Here is a 23,550-nt window from a genome sequence, read left to right as displayed (position 1 = left end):
GCCGACGCGACAGTCTAATTGGTAGGTGTGTGCCGAGCATTAGACGTCAAATCGCCGTTGGGCGAGACGTAGCCCAGTGGTAAAGTGCTCGATTGATGCGCGGTCGGTTTGGGATCGATCCCCGTCAGTGAGCCCATTGGGCTATTTCTCGCTCCAGCCAGTGCACCACGACTGGTACATCAAAGGCTGTGGTGTGTGCTATCCTGTCTATGGGATGGTGCATATAAATGATCCCTTGCTGTTATTCGAAAAGAGTAGCCCATGTAGTGGCGACAGCGGGTTTCCTCCCTCAATATCTGTGTGGTCCTTAACCATATGTCCGACGCCATATAACCGTTAATGAAATGTGTTGAGTGCGTCGTTAAATAAAACATTTCCTTCTTCTTCTTCAAATCGACGTAGTTTAAAAATGTGCTGAGGTGTCGTTAAACAAACTTTCCTTTCGTTCTCAGTAGAGTAAAACTTAATTATTCATCACCTGTCCGTTGTTCTGTTCCGCTGAATAGGCGGATTAGTATATACTGGAGGGATGACCGATGAATTATAAATGCAAGTAGCGTCTGAGAGTTATTGTAAACACTCTAGGGAAGAACCAGATGATGTTATGTCCAAATGCGGAAATAATGGCCATTATATACGGATTGGCGGTCGGAATGAATGGACGAAATGATGAATATTTAATTACAACAAATGTGAACTGTGAAGTGTTGTACTAAACAAACACACAAACAAACAAACAAACAAAAAGAAAGAAAACAGGTAATGTCGTGGTTAAGCCATCGGACATAAGGTTAGTAGGTACTGGGTTCGCAGCCCGGTACCGGCTCCCATCCAGAGCGAGTTTTAACGACTCAATGGGTAGGTGTAAGACCACTACACCCCCCCCCCTCTCTCTCTCTCTCTCTCTCTCTCTCTCTCTCTCTCTCTCTCTCTCTCTCTCTCTCTCTCTCTCTCTCTCTCTCATCACGCCCAGATAGCTGAGGTGTGTGACCAGGACAGCGAGCTTGAACTTTAATTGGATATAAGCACGAAACTAAGTTAAAATGAAGTTGAAATGAAATGAAATGAAAAAAGGTCACGTTTGTTCTAATGCACTATTTTCATGCGTATGGGGGGGGGGGGGGGGGGGGTGAGAAGGGTTGGATGTCGAAGCCTACGCCAATTATTATTTTTTAAAATGACCCGACGCCTTCTGAAAGTTCGCTCGCCGCAGTCTATATTAATTTGTGTAAAATACCTAAAATTAATCAAATCGAGGTGTGGCTTATTTCTCAGCATTAACTGGAAACAAGAAAGAAAGAAAGAAGTGTTTTATTTAACGACGCACTCAACACATTTTATTTACGGTTATGTGGCGTCAGACATATGGTTAAGGACCACATAGATTTTGAGAGGAAACCCGCTGTCGCCACTTCATGGGCTACTCTTTCCGATTAGCAGCAAGGGATCTTTTATTTGCGCTTCCCACAGGCAGGATAGCACAAACCATGACCTTTGTTGAACCAGTTATGGATCACTGGTCGGTGCAAGTGGTTTACACCTACCAATTGAGCCTTGCGGAGCACTCACTCAGGGTTTGGAGTTGGTATCTGGATTAAGAATCCCATGCCTCGACTGGGATTCGAACCCAGTACCTACCAGCCTGTTGACCGATGGCCTAACCACGACGCCACCGAGGCCGGTAAACTGGAAACAATTAAAAGTGCACTCTGATGCACCATCCTTTGACTTTCAGACTTCTGCTTGTTTCCTAAACTACTAGAGCACAATCATTTATTAATTATCGGCTACTGGATGTCAAGCATGGTAATTTTGAGAGGAAACCCGTTACATTTTCCCATTACCAGCATGGGATCTTTTATATAGGGAATAACTAGTTAATGACGTAGGACATATGCTTTATCCTGTGAAGGTAAGAATGGGAAATTTCTCATTCGACCTGAACAGGATAAAGCAGATTTCTGACGTCATTAACTAGTTATTATTTTTATCCTGTAGACCATAAAACTTAAGGGAAAAGCTATTATTTCTATTATTTCAGCCACATTGTTACGATGACCTAAAGGTCAAATGAGTGAATTTGTAACGTAACTATGCGTGTGACGTCACATGAGTGACGTCAAAAGTCATATCCTGCTAGTAGCAAGATATGATTTTGCTTTATCCGTCATCATATCCTGTCAATAGAAAAGGTGGTTGCAGGATAAATACATCATCCCAGGCAGGATATCACATATTCCACACTTTTGATATACCTGTCGTGGTGCACTGGCTGGAACGAAATAAAAGAAGGTGAAAAAAAGAAGCCCAATGGGCCCACCGATTCGACGGGGATCGATACTAGACCGACCGCGTATCGAGCGTGTGCTTTACCACTGGTCTATGTCCAGTTCGTTACAAGGAATCAAGGAAGGGAGGTAATGTTATATTTAACGACGCACTCAACACATTTTTATTACCGTTATATGTCGTCAGACATATGGTTGAGGACCACAAAAATATTGAAAGAAGAACTCAGCTGTCGCCACTTCATGGGCTACTCTTTTCGATTAGCAGCAAGGGATATTTTATATGCACCATCCCACAGACAGGGTAGTACATACCACAGCTTTTGATATACCAGTCGTGGTTCCCTGGCTGAAACGAGAAATAGCACAATGGGCTCACCGACGGGGATCGATCCCAGACCGACCGAGCATCGAGCGTGTGCTTTACCACTGGTCTGGGTCCCGCCCCTCCGTTACAAGGAGGAAACCATACACACACATATCAAAAATATAAACCAAGTTTCATTTATTTTACTTCCTATAGTGTTCAAGACTCATCCGCCTGTGGTATTTTTTCCCTATAAGAAGAGTTTTCAATAGTAGGTCATTTTCTGAAAAATAAATTGAAAAAAAAAGATTATAATATAACGTTATATTATAACGTTGTTAATAATAATGCTTATTAGAAAGCATTACCAGTTGTGGGCACTCGTCTGCCCATTTCGAATCACAAATATTTACGACAACGTAGCCACTTACTTCATATTTCAAATCACAAATATTTATGGCAACGTAATCACATAATTTCCCATTACAAATCACAATTATTTACGACAACACAACCACTTACTTGCACATTTCAAATCACAAATATTTACAAAGTAATGACTTATTGGCACATTTCGAGTAACAAATATTTACGACAACATAACCACTTACTTCACATTTCAAATCACAAATATTTACTATAACGTAATCGTTTACTTCACATTTCGAATGACAAATATTTACAACAACGTAATCACTTATTGCACAAATCAAATCACAAATATTTACGACAACTTAATCATTTACTTATTTCAAAGACAAAATTAATATTTACGACAATGTAACCACTTACTTTCACAGTTGTCGATTCTCTACTTACAAATTTCAAATCACTAAAATATTTATGAAAACGTCACTACTTACTTCCAAATTTAAAATCACAAAATTAATCATAGTTACGACAACGTAACCACTTACGTTAATGTAACAAATTTCCGGTCATTTCCGATGGCGCTCGATGCAGTGCAGATGTATTCGTAATAGTCCGTCAGTACTGTGTGCGCTATGTCAACGGTCCGACTACTTGTTCCGTTCCACTCTATCACAGGTTCCGGGTTACCACCTGCCACACAGGTGAAGGTCGCGTGGCCCCCTAGAGGGACCTTCAGGACACGTCTGTGGGGGCCAATAATCTTTGGACGCTCTGTGGAGAATGAAAAGACTTAAGGCGACACCACACAATACGAGTGCCTAAAGTACTAATCAAAATTATACCCAAGTGATTTTCCAGTATTATATATTAGTCATGAAAATCCCTGGAATAAATGTGTCAGTATTATCATGATCTATTACAGTATTCAAACAACCGGTACAAAAAATGCCAATAAATGACTTGTTTTAGATGAAAATACGAGATGTATCAATCTAATTAAAATTAGCTCCACTATTACATGTGGATCTAAAGACAGCCAGTTGGAGCTCATGTCCACCAATCAAAACCTTACTTGCAGAATCCTGCCAGTGATTTAAAACTAACAACACTGCGTAGTCCCCAATGTCCAGGTAACATTTCGTCTGTAAATAATAATTTAAATATTGACCAATCACACTTCGCCTTTTATAACGTTATTTGGGAGCATACAAATTCTAAAAATATCGGGCGAGTCTATTTTAGTGGCCGCAGTACAGCGAACCATACCAATACGTACGGGGTGGGTTATCAGTCTTCAATTTTACATTAAAAATTATTTATTTATTTATAAAATTAAAAAAAAACTAAATCGTCTTCAGTTTTACATTACAAATTACTTATTTTATAAAATAAAACATGTTTTTAGGCATTCGTAATTCATACGAAACATGTCGTATACCCTCAGAATAATTCGGAATGTTTTCAAATTATTTTTAAATCACTGGCAGGATTCTGCAAGTAAGGTTTTGATTGGTGGACATGAGCTCCAACTGGCTGTCTTTAGATCCACATGTAATAGTGGAGCTAATTTTAATTAGATTGGAGATGTATTTATAATTTTACAGCAAAACACATACAATTTGAAACAGACTATAACAGCCAGGTTGCTATCGATGACACCTAATAGGTGAAATCACAACCAATAGGTGGAAGAATACATAGCCGTGAAAGAACCTTTAATGGAATAATTAATATAAATTTGTTAACACCAAGATTACTCCTTTTGTATGGATATGAGCTAATAAATACAAAATTGTTAATTTGACAAGCACTTCATTGAGCTTCATTGTATTGGGAATAACAGGTGTATTATTTCTGCTATCAATATAGTACCGTACAAGGACCTGCAATGTCCGTTACAGTTAGTAAACTTGTGAAAGCAGTGCAGATAACCAATACATTTTGAAACAATCCCTAGCTTAGCCACCTTATAGTCTGTTTCAAATTGTATGTGCTTTGAAGTAAAATTGTAAATACATCTTAAATTTGCATCTAAAACAGGTCATTTATTAGCATTTTTTGTACTGGTTGTTTGAATACTGGTAACAATGTCATGATAATGCTAACACCTTTTATTGGATTTTATTCCAGGGATTTTCATGACTAATATATAATATTGAAAAATCACTTGGGTATAATTTTGATTAGCACTTTAGTACGATAATAACCGAGTGCACAGCGGCTGATGTTTGTCTGATCAATCGTCCATTCTCGTTGTTATTCTCGTATAAGGCATTCGTATCGTGTGGCGTCGCTTTACAAGGCAAATTCTATCTGTCCGTAATCTCCATGCGTATACGTAAACGTAATCCGTAATGCGTAGTCCGCATCAAGTACTGTTTGGGCGGGACGTAGCCCAGCGGTAAAACGCTCGCTTGACGCACGGTCGGTCTGGGATCGATCACCGTCGGTGGACCCATTGGGCCATTTCTCATTCTAGCCAGTTCCCCACGACTGGTATGTCAAAGGCCGCGATATGTGCCCTTTTGTCTGTAGTAACAAGGGTTCTTTTATATACACCATCCCATAGACAGGATAACACATACCACTGCCTTTGATATGTCAGTCGTGGTGCACTGGCTATAACGAGAAATAGCCCAATGGGCCCACCGACGGGTATCGATCCCAAAACCGACCGCGCATCCAGCGAGCGCTTTACCACTGGGTTATTTCCCGCCATAAAAAAGGAAGACACTCATTTCAAGGAACAGTGTGGAAAACACCGAAACAATTCGTGGACATAAGGTGCGGATTTAGGCGCGGGTCCAGGTGCGGTGTCCGTTTTCCATTCATGCCTAAAATTGCTTAGTAACGTTTCTGTTCTGCACACAAATGCATACATACTATATTCATATATATCCACATAGCATAGCATAGCATAGCATAGCATAGCATAGCATAGCGTAACACAGCATAGCGTAACACAGCATAGCGTAACACAGCATAGCGTAACACAGCATAGCTTAGCATAGCATAGCATAGCATAGCATAGCATAGCATAGCATAGCATAGCGTTGCACAGCATAGCTTAGCATAGCGTAGCAAAGCACAGCACAGCACAGCACAGCACAGCACAGCACAGCACAGCACAGCACAGCATAGCATAGCATAACATAACATAACATAGTATAGCATAACACGGCATATCACAGCAGCACAGCACAGCACAGCACACAATAGCATAACACAACATAAACAATCCTGAAAAGCTAAACGGATGTACTTACTAAGACATTCACAGCCAGGTCCAAGCTGATATGCAGACGGCCCAGGAGGACCAGGTTCTCCCTTAGTGCCCTTCTCACCTTGAACTCCGGCTTCCCCTGCAGGACCTTGTGCTCCTTTGAGAATAATAGGGACATAATCAAACTTGACTCCATTACCCTTTTTACTTTTTATGTTTACGTGGACTAATGGAGTCGAATTGTTTAAAGTCAGGACTTAGTTTTAAATGCTGTGAGGTTTTGCATAATAAATATTATTTTACTTAACACAGCAATGGGAAACAAAACAATGGATCATTTCGTTGGATCCCATTCTCCACAGTGGACCCATTGAGCTATTTCTCGTTCCAGCCAGTGCTCCACAACTGGCGTGACAAAGGCCGTGGTATGTACTATCCTGTCTGTGGGATCCCTTGCTGCTAATCGAAAAGAGTAGCCCATGAAGTGGCGACAGCGGGTTTCCTCTCTCAATATCTGTGTGGTCCTTAACCATATATCTGACGAAATATAACGGTAAATAAAATGTGTTGAGTGCGTCGTTAAATAAAACATTTCCTTCCTTCCTTCTTATGCTCCACAAGAAACGGAGTGTACTGCCCTGCATGTGTAATCAAGGATTAAACTTTGTTATACCTTTGTCTCCCTTTAACCCTTTAGGGCCTCTGTCTCCCACTTGGCCGTGAACTCCTTGGTCACCCTTTGACCCTCTGTGACCTTTTGTTCCCGTTGGTCCTTGGATTCCTTTCGGACCAGGCAGTCCCTTGATACCCTATGAAATGGAAAGGAAAAGAACTTTAGTTCACCCTCGTTTTAAGTTCTAAAGAGACTATCCTAAGTTTGCAATCATTTTAAGATAGGCGGGATTTAGCTCAGTAGGTTGAGTGCTCGGCTGAGGTGCTTGCGTCGGAAGTTCGAACCACCTCGGTGGATCCATTCAACTGATTGGGTTTTTTTCTCGTTCCAAGTAGTCACCACAACTGGTCAAAGGCCGTGCTATGTGCTTTCCTGTCTGTGGGAAAGTGCATATAAAAAGATCCCTTACTGCATTAGAAAAAATGTAGCGGGTTTCCTCTGATGACTATTAGTCAGAATTATCATATGTTTGATATCCAATAGCCGATGCTTAATAATTATTATTCAATGTGCTATAGTGGTGTCGTTAAACAAAACAAACTTCTTGTAAGATGTTTTTCGTCTAACAAAGCCTTTTCTGGCGACTAAAATTACATATCCCATAACAAATTTATTGCTTATGAGGGATGAAACATGCTGTTACGGATCCGCTAGGAGTGTGGCGGTCCTCCTACAAGCGGAGAAGGAGGGATGAAACATGCTGTTACGGATCCGCTAGGAGAGTGGCGGTCCTCCTACAAGCGGAGAAGGAGGGATGAAACATGCTGTTACGGATCCGCTAGGAGAGTGGCGGTCCTCCTACAAGCGGAGGAGGGATGAAACATGCTGTTACGGATCCGCTAGGAGAGTGGCGGTCCTCCTACAAGCGGAGAAGGAGGGATGAAACGTGATGTTACGGATCCGCTAGGGGAGTGGCGGTCCTCCTACAAGCGGAGGAGGGATGAAACATGCTGTTACGGATCCGCTAGGGGAGTGGCGGTCCTCCTACAAGCGGAGGAGGGATGAAACATGCTGTTACGGATCCGCTAGGGGAGTGGCGGTCCTCCTACAAGCGGAGGAGGGATGAAACATGCTGTTACGGATCCGCTAGGGGAGTGGCGGTCCTCCTACAAGCGGAGGAGGGATGAAACACGTTACGGATCTCGAACGAGAGTGGCAGTCCTCCTAAGGACGAGCACCTGTTAGTGGATCATGGAAGCAATCACGATTCGGTGGTGTCGTCGTTAAGCCTTCGGACATAAGGCTGGTAGATATAGGGTTCGTAGCCCGGCACCGGCTCCCACCCAGAGCGAGTTTTAACGACTCAATGGGTAGGTGTAAGACCACTACACCCTCTTCTCTCTCACTAACCACTAACAACCAACCACTAACCCACTGTTCTGGACAGACGGCCCAGATAGCTGAGGTGTGTGTGTGCCCAGGACAGCGTGATTGAACCTTAATTGGATATAAGCACGAAAATAAGTTGAAATGAAATGAAATAACGACTTTGCCAAACATCCTTTCGACTCTGCCTACTGGGCGTAAGCGATTTTAATCATGGAATACGGTATTGTCTTTAGATTTAGAATATTAGTGTCTGTACATCCAATGTGTTTGATGTCGTCAGCTAATGCCTAAATAACAACGTTTCATTTTACTGCGTAGTAGGTTTTCCTACGAAAGAAATTATTGCAAGGTAAAATCTGGTTATTTGTTAACATAGGACAACAACAAACACCTTTGTTATATACAGATACTGAAATTATAAACAGGAAAATATGAGTAATATGTAATTTGATCTAGCGGAGAGGGAATTCATTTGTAAAAAATGCAATCTGTCATGGGCTTTATTTTGTGACAAAAACATCTCACTCCGGCAGCTCTCTCGTCTTTGTTACGCTTGTTTCCATGGAAACCGAAATAACACATTTCGCGTTGCTAAGCGACATCTTTTGTTCATCCATTTACACTAAACAATTAATTATTTCAATCGTACGTCTGTGAGCTCTGTTTTTTTTTCCCATTGTTTTTACTCTTTTTTTCTTCTTTTTTTCGTCTTCTGTTTTAAAAATCCGTAATATGCAGGATTGGTCGGTAGGCCCATTAGGCTATTTCTCATTCCACCCAGTGCACCAAGACTGGTATATCAAAGGCCATGGTATGTGTTATCCAGTCTGTGGGATAGTGCATATAAAATATCCCTTGTAATTAATGAAAAAAAGTGTAGCGGGTTTCCTCTCTATGACTGTATGTCAAAATTACCAAATGTTTGACATCCAATAGCCGATGATTATTTAATCAATGTGCTCTAGTAGTATCGTTATACGAAACAAACCTATTTTCTTTCTTATTATTATTATTTTATTTTTTTTGCGGGGGGTGGGGGATTCCTATTACTTATTTTCATTTCAACTTATTTTCGTGTTTATATGCAATTAAGGTTCAAGCACGCTGTTCTGGACAGACACCTCAGCTATCTGGAATGACTGTCCAGGACAGTGGGTTAGTTGTTTGTTGGTTAGTGGTTGGTGAAAGAGAAGAGGGTGTGGTAGTCTTACACCTACCCACTGAGTCGTTAAAGCTCCCTCTGGATGGGAGCCGATACCGGGCTGCGAACCCTGTACCTACCAGCCTTATGTCCGATGGCTTGACCACGACACCACCGAAGCCAGGTATCTTATTACTAATTCCTTCCGCCCAGCACCAGTCTACTGGCCATGTCATCAACAAAGCCCAGAGGGGTCTGCAAGTTTAGACATTCGGATGTAGGCATGATATAAAAAAGAGTTTAACGTAGCCTCGCATTTCCTGAAGGTAAGTCAAAACGGAAAACCTCTCTGAAGCACCCTTTCAGAAACGTCCTTAATTAGCCAATGGCCTGTCTCTTAAGATCAAACGAAACCTATTGACTGTTAAGCGCCATCATTGGTCTTGACGGAAATGACGTCATTTCGTAGACTGGTACCTGTTCTTTTATACCGTGAATAACCAAATAGCTGACGCTGACGAAGCGTGATATAGCGTTGCCAAGCAACTGATGTCACAATTAACCTCGTTTTCTATGCAATGCTCCCCTGTTGGTGATTATATCAGAAGAGGCGGAAACTAACGACTGAAATAGACCGAAATCATGTGAAAATAGACCGTGCATTATTTTAGTTTTCCACTCACTTGAACAAGGCTAGAAAATTGAGTGTGTTATTACAGATCAAATGTTGAAGTGTTGATGACCGTTAGATTGGTACTGATGAATACGTAGTGACAGACAGAAAGACGACACAAATTAGACAGAGACACAAAAACAGACATAAATATGTACATGAATACGTACATACATACATACATACATACATACATACATACATGCATACATACATCGATGACTCCATAGCTCAGAACGTATCGTGGCTAGTCTGCAAGTTGGGGGCGATTCGGTGCCACAGGTTCGAATCCCAGCAACAGCAATTTTTGCGGCCAGAAGGACTTAATTATCCCTTACGCCAGTGCGTTAATATCTATGTATGTAATAGTCAACCTCGACATACATACAATATATAGATATCATATCCATACATCAGTATATACATACATACATTTTTAGAATGTCTCGGTGGTCCAGGCATGGCGGAAGCAAGTAGGCATTGTGGGTGTGGTGGGTCCTGACGGAGATCGAGGGTGCAAAGCAAAGATTCTAGGGGGTTCGGGGGTATACTCCACCGTAAACTTTTTAAAACTAGATGTTCTCAAATGCAATTTCCTGCATTCTACGAGTAAAATGTATCTCTACCAATAATATTTTTTGGTATTTGTGGCCGAGCAGTTACTGTAGTGGTGTGGGATATGCGGGCGAGACAATTTGTGTGTCGAGAAAGGAATGTATCCACTATTTATGTATGTACTACTCAAACCAGACAAACATACACTATATAGATACTGATACATCTATACATACATAACCGTAACTAATGCGGAGCGGAACGGATACTGTTGACATGCTCATATACCACTAAGGTTTCGAGCATATCTGTCCAAGGTCCCATCTCTGGGTAGCCAGAGACCGGATCCGGGACAGAAATTATTTCCGGGTCAATTTAGGTAATTATGGCCTAAATAACTATGGACTTTATAAATTTATGTGCGCATTTCCAAATTAATAATAAATTAAAATATATTAAATATTAGACGCTGTTTTTGATCGGACTTTTTAAAATAAAATTTATTAATTTAAATAATTTAATTTATGGCCTTAAATTTGGGAGAGAAAAAGGAGGTTGGTTGTTGAGGTTGGGCCAAGGCTACCTAATGCCCGGATTGTGTATTGGGTCGTATTATGGGCGGGTTCGAGACGTAGCCCAGAGGTAAAGCGCACGCCTGATTAGCGATTGGTCTGGGATCGATCCCCGTCAGTGGACCCATTGGGCTATTTCTTGTTCCAGCCAGTACACCACGACTGGTACATCAAAGGCCGTGGTATGTGCTATCCTATCTGTGAGATGATGCATATAAAAGAATCCCTTTCTACTAATGTAAATGTGCAGTGGGTTTCCTCTTTATCACTGTGTCAAAATGACCGTATGTTTGACATCCAATAGCCGATGATTAATAAATCAATGTGCTCTAGTGGTGTCGTTGTACAAAACAAACTTTACTATAAGGGCAACAGGGAATACATGTTTGGAGAAAATAAACACATTCCTTTTTCCCCGTCCCATACTATTCCAGGGATGTCAAATCAATACATTAATGGAAGGGATTCCATTTGTCCGTAATCTCCTTGCGTATACGTGAACGGGCTTACTCCCATTTGGTCGAATTCCCAATTGGTCAAACTGTTAAAACAACAATGGATATGGTTCAATGGTGTTACTGAGATGCATGTTATTACCTCAGTCATTATAATGAACTGTTCCAGATTATTTGGAAACCGATTATTATTGTATAGATGGTATAGATATCGCTTAACGCATAAAGTATGTAAATATGACAAATATCGAAATAATCCATGTATTGAATGTAGTGAATGTCTGTAAATAATTAAAAAAGAAGGTCTCCATCTAAAAATGTTTATTTCACAAAAAGCAAAACATTTTTCAACATTTTAAAATATTCATTCTTTCAAGTACGCAAACAAGTACAAATGTCCACTTAAGCAGCAGAAACTATTAAACATTTTTTTGGAGAAAATATGTTTATGTATGGCAGCCAGTTTATGTACATTGGTAAATAAACCAGTGTCCGTCTGTAATCAAAACTTGTATAAACATGAAGAGGTCATGTTCATTACATACACAGGTAATCAGGTAGTGGTTATATAACAGACGAGTACTTATTTTTCGACCAATTGGGAATTCGACCAAATTGGACGAAACCCGTGATCCGTAGTCCGCTTCAATCACTTTTGGGGCGCAAGGTAAGCCCAGTGTTAAAGCGATCGCTTGATGTGCGGTTGGTCTGGGATCGATCCCGTCGGTGGGACCATTGGGCTACTTCTCGTCCCAGCCAATGCACCACGACTGGTATATCAGAGGCCGTGGTATGTGCTATACTGCCTGAGGGATGATGCATTTTAAAAATCCCTTGCTACTAATGGAAAAATGTAGCGGAATTCCTCTGATGACTACGAGTCACAATTATCAAATGTTTGACATCCAATAGCCGATGATTAATTAATCAATTTGGTGTAGTGGTGTCGTTAAACAAAACAAATTTTATTGCGGGGCGACAGGAATACGTGGTGGGGGGAAATACCCCCCCCCCCCCCCCCCCCCCCCCCCCCCCCCCCCCCCCCCCCCCCCCCCCCCCCCCCCCCCCCCCCCCCCCCCCCCCCCCCCCCCCCCCCCTCGGTCCCATGCTACTCCACGGAAGTCAAACGAATACATTAATAGAAGGGCGTCAATTATTAACAGTACTGTAAAAGCGCACTTTTATATACATGTAGTTCTATATATCTTACTTTTATTCCCCGGATTCCTGGGTCGCCATTTATTCCTTGTTGACCTTTGACTCCCTTCTGACCTCTCGGACCGAGGTCACCCTTTTGACCTTTCAAACCCGTCGTTCCTGGGTCACCTTTAGGTCCAGGAGCAGCAGTCACGCCTTTAGCACCTAACATGTAAAATAATAAATACTATAGTTAGACAGGGAAAAGAAATGTTTTATCTAACGACGCACTCAACACATTTTTTTTACGGTTATATGGCGTGGGACATATGGTTGAGGACCACACAGATATTGATGGAGGAAACGCGCTGTAGCCACTTCATGGGCTACTCTTTTCGATTAGCAGCAAGGGATCTTTTATATGCACCATCCCACAGACAGGATAGCACATACCTCGGCATTTGATGTACCAGTCGTGGTGCAGTGGTTGGAATGAGAAATAACCTAATGGGCCCAGTTAGACAGGGAGACAGAGAGAGAGAGAGAGAGAGAGAGAGAGAGAGAGAGAAAGACACACAGAGAGAGAGAGAGAGAGAGAGAGACAAACACACACACACACAGACACAAACATACACACACACATACACATACACACACACACACACACACACACACACAGACACAAACACACACACACGCACACACACACAGGCACACACACACAAACACACACGCACACACACACACACGCACAAACACACACACAAACACAGACACAAACTCACACACTCTCTCTCACACACACACACACACACACAGACACACACACACACACACACACTCTCACACACACACACACACACACACACAAACATACACACTCTATCTCTCTCTCTCTCTCACACACACACACACACACAGACACACACACACACATGCTAACTATGGCGCTGATGTGGCAGAGTTTTGCCAGTTTAAACTTACATGTTTGCGTCACAATTTTACATCTTTAAGAATACAATATTGTTCGTAACTGAAACACACAGAAACAAACACCTGTCATGGACAGAACTCTTTGTCGAAGTCAAAGATTGCATTAACGAGAGGCGTGCTCGAACAGTTCTATAATAGAAGCATGCCAAAGACATTACCTACACCTACCGACATCCACAAAAATACAAACATTTCATACCTTGATTTCCTGGTGGACCAGTATAGCCCTTGGGTCCTGTAAAATCAACAAGTAAACATATTATTTCAGCTGTTTTTCAATATTTTAAGTTACCTTATGTTTTCGTATGTGTATATATATGTGTATATATATATGTGTATATATATATATATATATATATATATATATATATATATATATATATATATATATATATATCCGTGTGTGTGTGTGTTTGTGTGTCTGTGTGTGTGTTTGTGTGTGTGTGGTATGTGTGTGTGTCTGTGTGTGTATGTGTGTGTGTGTGTCTGTGTTTATGTGTGTGTCTGTGTGTGCATGTGTGTGTGTATGTGTGTGTGTGTATGTGTATGTGTGTGTGTGTGTGTGTGTGTGTGTGTGTGTGTGTGTGTGTGTGTGTTGTAGAAGCATCACGAAGGGTCTATGGATTATGAATATAAAAAACCCCTCGTGATGCTTCTACAACAAATTTACCTTGCCGACATATTTAATTACAAGATTTTCTTCAAACACATCCAGGTGTATTAATAATGTTCAAACAACAAAATATTTACTGCAACGTCAGTTTAGTGTTATTGCAAGGAGATGTACAACAGCATCTCAAACCAATGGCGGAATGTAGCCCAGTAGTAAAGCGCTCGCCTAATGCGCGGACGATCTAGGAGGCCCCATTGGTAGGTCCATTAGGCTATTTCTTGTTCCAGCCAGTGCACCATGACGGGTATGTCGAAGGCTGTGGTATGTGCTGTTCTGTCTCTGGGATGGTGCCTGTAAAATATCCCTTGCTACTAATGGTACAATGTTTCTTTTCTAAGTATATCTGTGTCAAAATTAATTAATGTTTGACATCCATTAGCCGATTATTAATAAATCAATGTGGTCTAGTGGTTTCGTTAAATAAAACCAACTTTAGATGTGTATCCGTGGAGAATTCCTTTTGAATACAATTTGTTGTGTATAATCACTTGTTATTTTGTCCTTTTTAGGCAAACGTTGGCTCTGTATCTGTGATAAAACCGTTCGCAATTTCATACTTTGTTGTCACAATTTTTGTATTGATTTTTTCACTTTTCTTTCTTTTTTAACCTGAGTACTGCAGGCGAGATATCTCGCCCGACGTCACGTCAGTCGACATACTGTACACTGTATACAGTGCATTCCCCAATTCATATTTTCCGCCGTTTTGCAGACGACACTCACCGGAAACGGAAATATAATAAAAGAAAAAAGATTTTTTTTCAAAATGGTGGCTTTTGTTTTGATTTTTTCAATTGAAAATACCTTGAAATTTTGAGTTCAAAAAGTGGTTTTCGGCAAGTATTTTTGCTTGACAACAATGGCGGCACGTCGCGGTCGTTTTCAGGGATCGATAGCTGACTGTGACAGCTAATTTGATAATAAATTTGTTCGTTTTACCAACAACGAAAATTACCAAATATTGCAATATGAATCGTAGTGCGGGTTTAAAAAAAATCTGGTCAGAAAACCACTGTTATCGGGAATAATGGACATAAATACTGAACAGCTGGCCACAAATGCCCGTAAGTAAACGCAACTTTTTAGATTGTTTGCCTAATTTTAATCACCATTAGCCGATCTAAAAATAATAAAAACATTACAAAAAAGACACGAAAATAATACTTACCGATTCATATATGAACTTTATTTCATGTATTTATAAAACATTTAAGTGAATATATGTGAGTAAAAATTATAAACTTGTACCCACTCAACGTGGTTTTTGTTAAAAATTAATCCAGTAGTCTAAAGGTTAAAGTCGTCTAAAAAGTTATTGTTAAAGTAAAACCTCTCAAAACCGGATCCTCTGTAAACCAGAATTCCCCTAATACCGGACATTTTTCACGGTCCTTGTTTAAAAATCAGTACATAACTTAACCTTTCTAAACTGGGTACATTTTGCAGTGTCCGAGGGTGTCCGGTTTACTCAATTTTAAATACAATGTCTAACGTATAATTTAATATCCATAATTGTTTGGGGTTTTTTGTTGTTTTTTAACCGATAAATTAAAACAACAATCTAGTTTATAATATAATTTCAGTAATTTTACATTAATGTTAAAATGGAGATTTGAGTTTGGTGTTTTAATTGTGTGCATAAATGATGACTACCACTTTCACGAAAATTAGTCTCGTTAACGAAAACAGAATCATAAATGGTATTATCCCACCTTTAGAACACACTCTGGTTTGGTTACCACTACAGTAACGTTCAATGGCCTTTTCCTAAAATATAAATAAATAAATAAATAAATATAAATAAATCATGACAAGATTTTAATAATAATAATAATAATAATAATAATAATAATAATAATAATAATAATAATAATAATAATAATAATAATATTATTATTATTATTATTATTGTACAATAAAAATACAAGTACATTTTATTGCTGACCACCATAATTCCATCTATAAAACATTTTTAAACACCAATCCGAGGTTAGTCTCTTTGAATGTTTTATTCACTACACCACATAACAGAAAATAACACAACAAACATAATATAACATAGCATAGCATAACACACCACAACACAACACAATGATAAACAAGACTACACAATACAATAGAAGACTAGACTATACAATATAATACAATGCAATACAATACAATACAATACATTACAATAAAAGACTGCACAATACAATACAATACAATACATTCTTGCCGACTGGACAAGGTTATCCAGCTTTCGCACAGTGCTAGAAAAATCTGTCTGACCCTAGGGCTAGATAAATTTGTCTGACCCGAGGGCTAGATGATTTCTACATACGCGTGACGTCATAACTCATGTTTTACGACAATTGACGTCATAACTCATGGTTTTCAAAATTCTGTTTGCCATTCACGTTGTATCATTGTTTAAAAAATATTTAAACAAATTAATATTTTCAAATTTATAGTTATTGTTAAGTTGTTGCATTTTTATGTCGTTGCATAAGTTGGACTATATTTTTCAGCGTATGATTAAATGAGTTTCATTGTTTGTAGGTGAAATGTTTACGAATCGTTCAACAATAAACAAACCGTACGTAGCTTACAAAATTAATGTTTTGTTACTGTAATCAAATGGGCAAGAATAAGAATCAATCACCGTTGTGAGATATAGATAAGGCAATTCCAACCCTCGGAACAAAATGTTTTTGTAAGGACCTCGGTACACCTTGGCCCTCACAAAAAAACGTTTTGTCCGTCGGGTTGGAATTGCCTTATCTATACCTCACAACGGTGATAAATTATATTAATACAATACAATATAATAATATACAATACTATACAAGACTAGACTATATTAGACTACACTACACTACACTACACTACACTACACTACACTACACTACACTACACTACACTACACTACACTACACTACACTACACTGCACTACACTACACTACACTGCATTGCACTACAATACAATACAATACAATACAAGACTACACAACACAACACGAAACAACAGAAAATAACAAACATAACAAACATAACATGACACAAAGCAATATAGCACAACAGTAAAATACATAGCATAAAATAATGTAAGGAAATGTTTTATTTAACGAAGCACTCAACACATTTTATTTACGGTTATATGGCGTCAGACATATGGTTAAGGACCACGCAGATATTGAGAGAGGAAACCCGCTGTTGCCACTTCAGGGGCTACTCTTTTCGATTAGCAGCAAGGGATCATCCCACAGACAGAATAGTACATACCACGGCCTTTGTTACACCAGTTGTGGAGCACTGGCTGGAACGAGAAACACCCCAATGGGTCCACCGACGGGTATCGATCCTAGACGAACGCTTTACCACTGGGCTACATCCCACCTAACATAATCTAAGTTAATATAACAGAACTCAACACCTGACTACACAACAGAACTCAACACCTGACTACACAACAGAACTCAACACCTGACTACACAACAGAACTCAACACCTGACTACACAACAGTTATACAACTAGACTACACGACAGTTATACAACTAGACTACACGACAGAACAGTGTGGGAAAGTAACATAATGTAAGTTAATATAACAGAACTCAACACCTGACTACACAACAGTTATACAACTAGACTACACGACAGAACAGTGTGGGAAAGTAACATAATGTAAGTTCATATAACAGAACTCAACACCTGACTACACAACAGTTATACAACTAGACTACACGACAGATATACAACTAGACTACACGACAGTTATACAACTAGACTACACGACAGTTATACAACTAGACTACACGACAGAAGAGTGTGGGAAAGTAACATAATGTAAGTTAATATAACAGAACTCAACACCTGACTACACAACAGTTATACAACTAGACTACACGACAGAACAGTGTGGGAAAGTAACATAATGTAAGTTAATATAACAGAACTCAACACCTGACTACACAACAGTTATACATCTAGACTACACGACAGAACAGTGTGGGAAAGTAACATAATGTAAGTTAATATAACAGAACTCAACACCTGACTACACAACAGTTATACAACTAGACTACACGACAGAACAGTGTGGGAAAGTAAACATAATGTAAGTTAATATAACAGAACTCAACACCTGACTACACAACAGTTATACAACTAGACTACACGACAGAACAGTGTGGGAAAGTAACATAATGTAAGTTAATATAACAGAACTCAACACCTCACTACACAACAGTTATACAACTAGACTACACGACAGAACAGTGTGGGAAAGTAACATAATGTAAGTTAATATAACAGAACTCAACACCTGACTACACAACAGTTATACAACTAGACTACACGACAGAACAGTGTGGGAAAGTAACATAATAGAAAAGACTAAGTAGCGGATTGAAGAGCATAGCAAACCACATCTTCATAAATCAAGGCTAATATTCGTTCCTCGTATTCAGCCTTGATACATGTCGTCAAGAAATCGTGCCACAAAATGCTTAAATTCCATTGGATGCGATGAGATCTGATTGCAACGAATCGCAACGCTACTTATAGATTCCCTTGTTATTGTAAACAAAGATGGCAGCGTCAGCGTCCGTGGAAACGTGTCGTGTTTGTCACGATAGGTTAAAAAAAAGGTTTCGGCGGTTAATTTTTTATATTGCTTTCAAGATTGTCACATGTTACTGTGATTGGTCAGCGATGTCATCGTGTAAGGGACATAATCGGTGTTACAAATTTTCTTCCAATGGAGGGCGCTAGTAGTGGATATCAGTAATCTTGACTACATGTATCAAGGCTGAATACGAGGAACGAATATTAGCCTTGATTTATGAAGATGAGCAAACCAGAGCCCAGTAGAGCAGTACAAAATAGTACAACACAGATATCTGTCTGTCTGTCTGTCTGTCAGTATGATCCAGTTCAGTGCAGAATAGAAGCAAAGCACAACACAGCAACAGAGAACAAAACAGGATATGAAGGAAATGTTTTATTTAACGACGCACTCAACACATTTTATTTACGGTTATATGGCGTCTGACATATGGTTAAGGACCACACAGATATTAAGAGAGGAAACCGGCTGTCGCCACCCCATGGGCTACTCTTTTCGATTAACAGCAAGGGATCATTTATATGCACCATCCCACAGACAGGATAGTACATACCACGGCCTTTGTTACACCAGTTGTGGAGCCATGGCTGGAACGAGAAACAGCCCAATGGGCCCACCGACGGGCATCGATCCTAGATCGATCGCTTTTACCACTGGGCTATGTTCTACCCTGGACAAGACGAGAACAGACAGTTGTTATAATTAAAGGTACCATTCGGTTGTATAAAAAGAGTACAAATTTGCAAACAAACAATTTAGAAAGAAAACAATTCAGAATTTAGAGTTCAAAGAAAACAAATAAATTATTTGTGTGTTTGTTTGTTTTGTTGTTTGTTTTGTTTTGTTTTGTTTTATTTATTTATTTATTTATTTATTTATTTATTTATTTATTTATTTATTTATTTATTTATTTTTGTTGTTGATTAATATGTAATCTCATTGTTAACCAGACCTGTTCGTTTAGAATATCCTGTAAGAGATCTACTATCGCGAATCTTTTGTGACGTGTTCGCTCTTCAGACTTCTGGTACAGGTGGTGATGGCGTCCCTTGTCGTGATTGGACACATCGTAACCTCGATGTCGAGTCCAAGGGTACAAAGTTCTCACAGCGGCTTTCACCAAATCCTGCAACACGGAATAGTTTCACCAATTACACCAGGGCAAAGTTGGACATGGGTTGGGATCAGGGCTCGAGCTTAAGAATTTGTAACCTATGGTAATTTAAAAATAGTTTTGCCAAGCTCCGGTAATTCAGTAACAATCAGTAACGTTTGCAATAATTATGTTTTTGTTTTTCGGGGTTTGTTTGTTTTGCTCTTTTTATTGTTGTTGATTTTGTTTGTTGGTTTTGGGGGTGGGTTTGTGGGGTTTTTGGAGGGGGGGGGTGGGGGGGTGAGGCTGTGGGTGGTAGCGTACGTTTTCTTTTTTTTCATTTGTTTTTGTTCTTTTTTTTTGTATGTGGGTTTTTTTTTTTTTTTTTTTTTTTTTGGGGGGGGGGGGTTTTTGTTTGAGGGTGGGGGCTGGGGTGATAGCTTTTGTTTTCGTTTTCTGTATTTGTTTTTGCTTTTTATTTTCGCGTGTGGTTTTGGGGTGGGGTTTTTATTATTTGGAGAGAGTGTTGAAGGATGCTCCTCAAAGGCTAATTCCCGACGTGACGTGTTAAATATTACGTAACCAACGGCTCGCCAGATGGCGTATTCACTGCAATGGAACAAAATGGCTGCGCCCGTTATATCTAATAGCCGTCACATTTAACCATTTTATTAATTAAATATAATAATATACTCGTTGAAATTAAGCAATAATGTGCATTATGTATCGTTGAATATGCATACCAGTCTAAAAGCCTTTCACAAGCATTCCTTTAAGAGAGTTGGTGCTGGAGATCTTGGGGGAGAGATAAAAAGTAAACCCGACGACATTCACTAAATCCATTCAAAAGAAAAGTATTCTATTACAGTCGAGCACCGTTGTGTCGATCTTGCCTGAGTCGATATATTGTTTGTGTCAATATGACTGGCCGGTGCCGGCCGAAACGTGTATTAAATATCATGTGTTTTACTCTGTTGAGTCGATACGATTGAGTCGATATTACGTTTGTGTCGATATATTTTTTGGTCCCTAATTAAACTTTTATGTACAAAAGTGCCTCGATGTGTCGATAGTAAAATTATTTGTTAAAATAAATAAAATGTTTAAAAGGGTAAGTATAAATTGCACGACCTATAATTAACGCTCTGACGGTATTTTGGGCACGTAACCAAACCATTGCCGACATTCCACTGTAAACAGATATGATTTGTAATTACTGTTCACATGTGAGATCAATGAGTGAAGTTATCTAAAACAGTAATCAAGGTAATAAATGGCCTCACCGATCTTAAAATTAAACGCGGTAATCGAGCAGACGAAATGATTGTTACAGAATGCAGCGAGTCACGTGACTTATGGCTTTCATAAATTGAGGACTGGTAAAATGGAATCGGATTAAAGTAAATTAATTTGTAGATTACATAACCCGTATCCTACTTAATATTAAATGTTCTTATTTTTTATTTTTTCTGGTGCATTCTAAAACTCATTTGTTTTTTTTTTTTTTTTTTGCTATAATAAGTTAATCTTCTTTTTTAATTTTAGAACATTTGGTCTTACCAACAAAAAATTTAAATTCCAACCCCATCATCTCAACTGCCCCCCTTCCCCTACCCCCCACCCCATGCTGCCACGGAACCGTCCACTGGCGAGGTCAGAGGCCAAATCCGTGGTAGGCGTGCCTGAACCTTTTTGGATAGTGACACGTAAATAGAGTTCCCATTCCCATTAAAGTAGGATTAATTTGTGGTGGTCGGTTATTTGTTTGTTAATTAACAAAGATGCGATGTCGGTGTTTCTTTAATGACACATATCCTATTTAAGCAAAGTGGACCGTTGGTCACTTCACCTGAGCACCAGAGCAGGTCACTTCACCAGTCGATTCTTGCAGTCGATTCTTGCATTCCAATTTCGTTTAAGATGAAGCAGGACCTGTGTTCATGCTCTCTGGAGTTACCCCCACCCCTCCCCCCCCCCCCCCCCCTGGGGGGACTCATAACAACGTACGGAGTGTTGTTGGAATACCGCGTCGCGTACACCGGGTCACGGGCAACCGTGACCTTGGTGTACGGCGACCCGGTTCCAACCAAGAAGAGGAGGACGAGGAAGAAGAGGAGAAACCCGCCAGGAACGGTTCAGGGGGGGGGGGGGGGCCAACCCCGGTGGTTAAACCACCGGCAGCGGCTCCGTCTGCTTCGCCGTTACCTGCAGTTTCCACCGAGAAGAAGGAAGAGAAGCCAGTTTCGACCGGCCTAGCTCCCACTTCGGAGGCGGCACGAGTTCACGAGGCTAGTGTAACTAGAACTGCGACTCGATCCAGCACTTCGCCACGTCATACTCTGGATAGCATTGATGTGTCACCAATTTTACCGGTGTCACCAATGGCTATCCCGGACCGCCAAGGAGCTGTTGGAAAGCGCAAGGCAGAAGTGGCGACAACCGTTACCAACATTAGAACACCACCAAAACAACCTCCGCCACCACCTGAAGGTGCAGAGTCCGGTGAATCCATGGATTCCTGGACTCTGCACGGGAAACTTGATCGCCGCTTCTCCAAGTTCGCTGTAATTGACGTTCCGGACACCAGACACCTCTTGGCAGTACCCCGATGTCGGAACTTCGAGGACGTCCCTGACGCTGAAGGCGAATTTGAGATGCACCCAGTGACCTTCAAGGATGGGCGGTCGGCTGTGAGTATTACCCACCTTCTGGACAACCGCTACAGCCAGGCTCTACTGTTTGCAGAAATGGACAACATTTCGATTCATCGCCTGATGAAGAAGGTGTTCCACAAACAGTACCCTGTGATCACTAGACTGCTAGCGAAGCCGGATATACACCAGCTGATCCCCCATCTGGACACCAGGGTTTGGCTCTCCTCCCCTTAGTCAACCTTTCCTCCGTGAGTACCAACCTCTTTTATTGGGCTAGTTAGACTTTAAACGTTTTGGAAGCAGTTCAAAATTCTTATGTTTATTTTTTTATAAGTAGTCTAACGCATTTTACTTTGGCGCCCGTTCAATTGCTCAAAATCACCTTTAAAAACCTTTTGGCTGAGCAGTCTTAACTATTTTGGGTTTAATTTTATAGTCCGGACATGTATTTGGATGCAGTTACTCTTTGTAGACTTAGGTAAAATACAGGCTTCACCGAGGAATCGAAATTCAGCCAATCAGAGCACGGCTCCCACTCGGTGTACTTCAAGTTTGCGAAGTGTCTGCTATTTGGTCCGCGCTCGCGTTGACCTTACTAAATGGCTTTTTTCCAAATTCCGCCCACCTCAAACTTACCCCCTCCCCCCCTGCTCCGGAGTTAGTCACTGGCGAAGTCAGAGGCTTAATCCGTGGTGGGCGTGCCTGAACCTCTGTGGATAGGGGCACGTAAAAAGAGTTTCCCTGTTCCCTGTACCAGAGCACCACAGCCCCGGAGGTGGTCACTGGCGAGGTCAGAGGCTA

The 23,550-nt window shown here is 40.4% G+C and overlaps 1 protein-coding gene across 1 annotated transcript; it reads right to left on the bottom strand.

The window, feature by feature from the left end:
- Positions 1-2,776: 2,776 nt before the first annotated feature.
- On the bottom strand, positions 2,777-21,281 carry LOC121385956 (collagen alpha-1(XVII) chain-like). The gene is made up of 9 exons (XM_041516750.1): positions 21,270-21,281; positions 19,955-20,128; positions 16,104-16,158; positions 13,918-13,953; positions 12,799-12,950; positions 6,864-6,999; positions 6,234-6,347; positions 3,513-3,738; positions 2,777-2,878 (listed from the first exon to the last, which is right to left on the bottom strand). Exons 1-9 carry the CDS (start codon positions 21,279-21,281, stop codon positions 2,872-2,874), a joined length of 912 nt encoding a protein of 303 aa, XP_041372684.1. The 3' UTR covers positions 2,777-2,871.
- Between the last annotated feature and the right edge of the window lie 2,269 nt (positions 21,282-23,550).

Source organism: Gigantopelta aegis, chromosome 12 (genome assembly GCF_016097555.1).
Source record: "Gigantopelta aegis isolate Gae_Host chromosome 12, Gae_host_genome, whole genome shotgun sequence".
Taxonomy (NCBI): Eukaryota; Metazoa; Mollusca; class Gastropoda; order Neomphalida; family Peltospiridae; genus Gigantopelta; species Gigantopelta aegis.
Note: the sequence above shows the minus strand (reverse complement) of the source record. Positions and strands in the feature narration are given on the sequence as shown.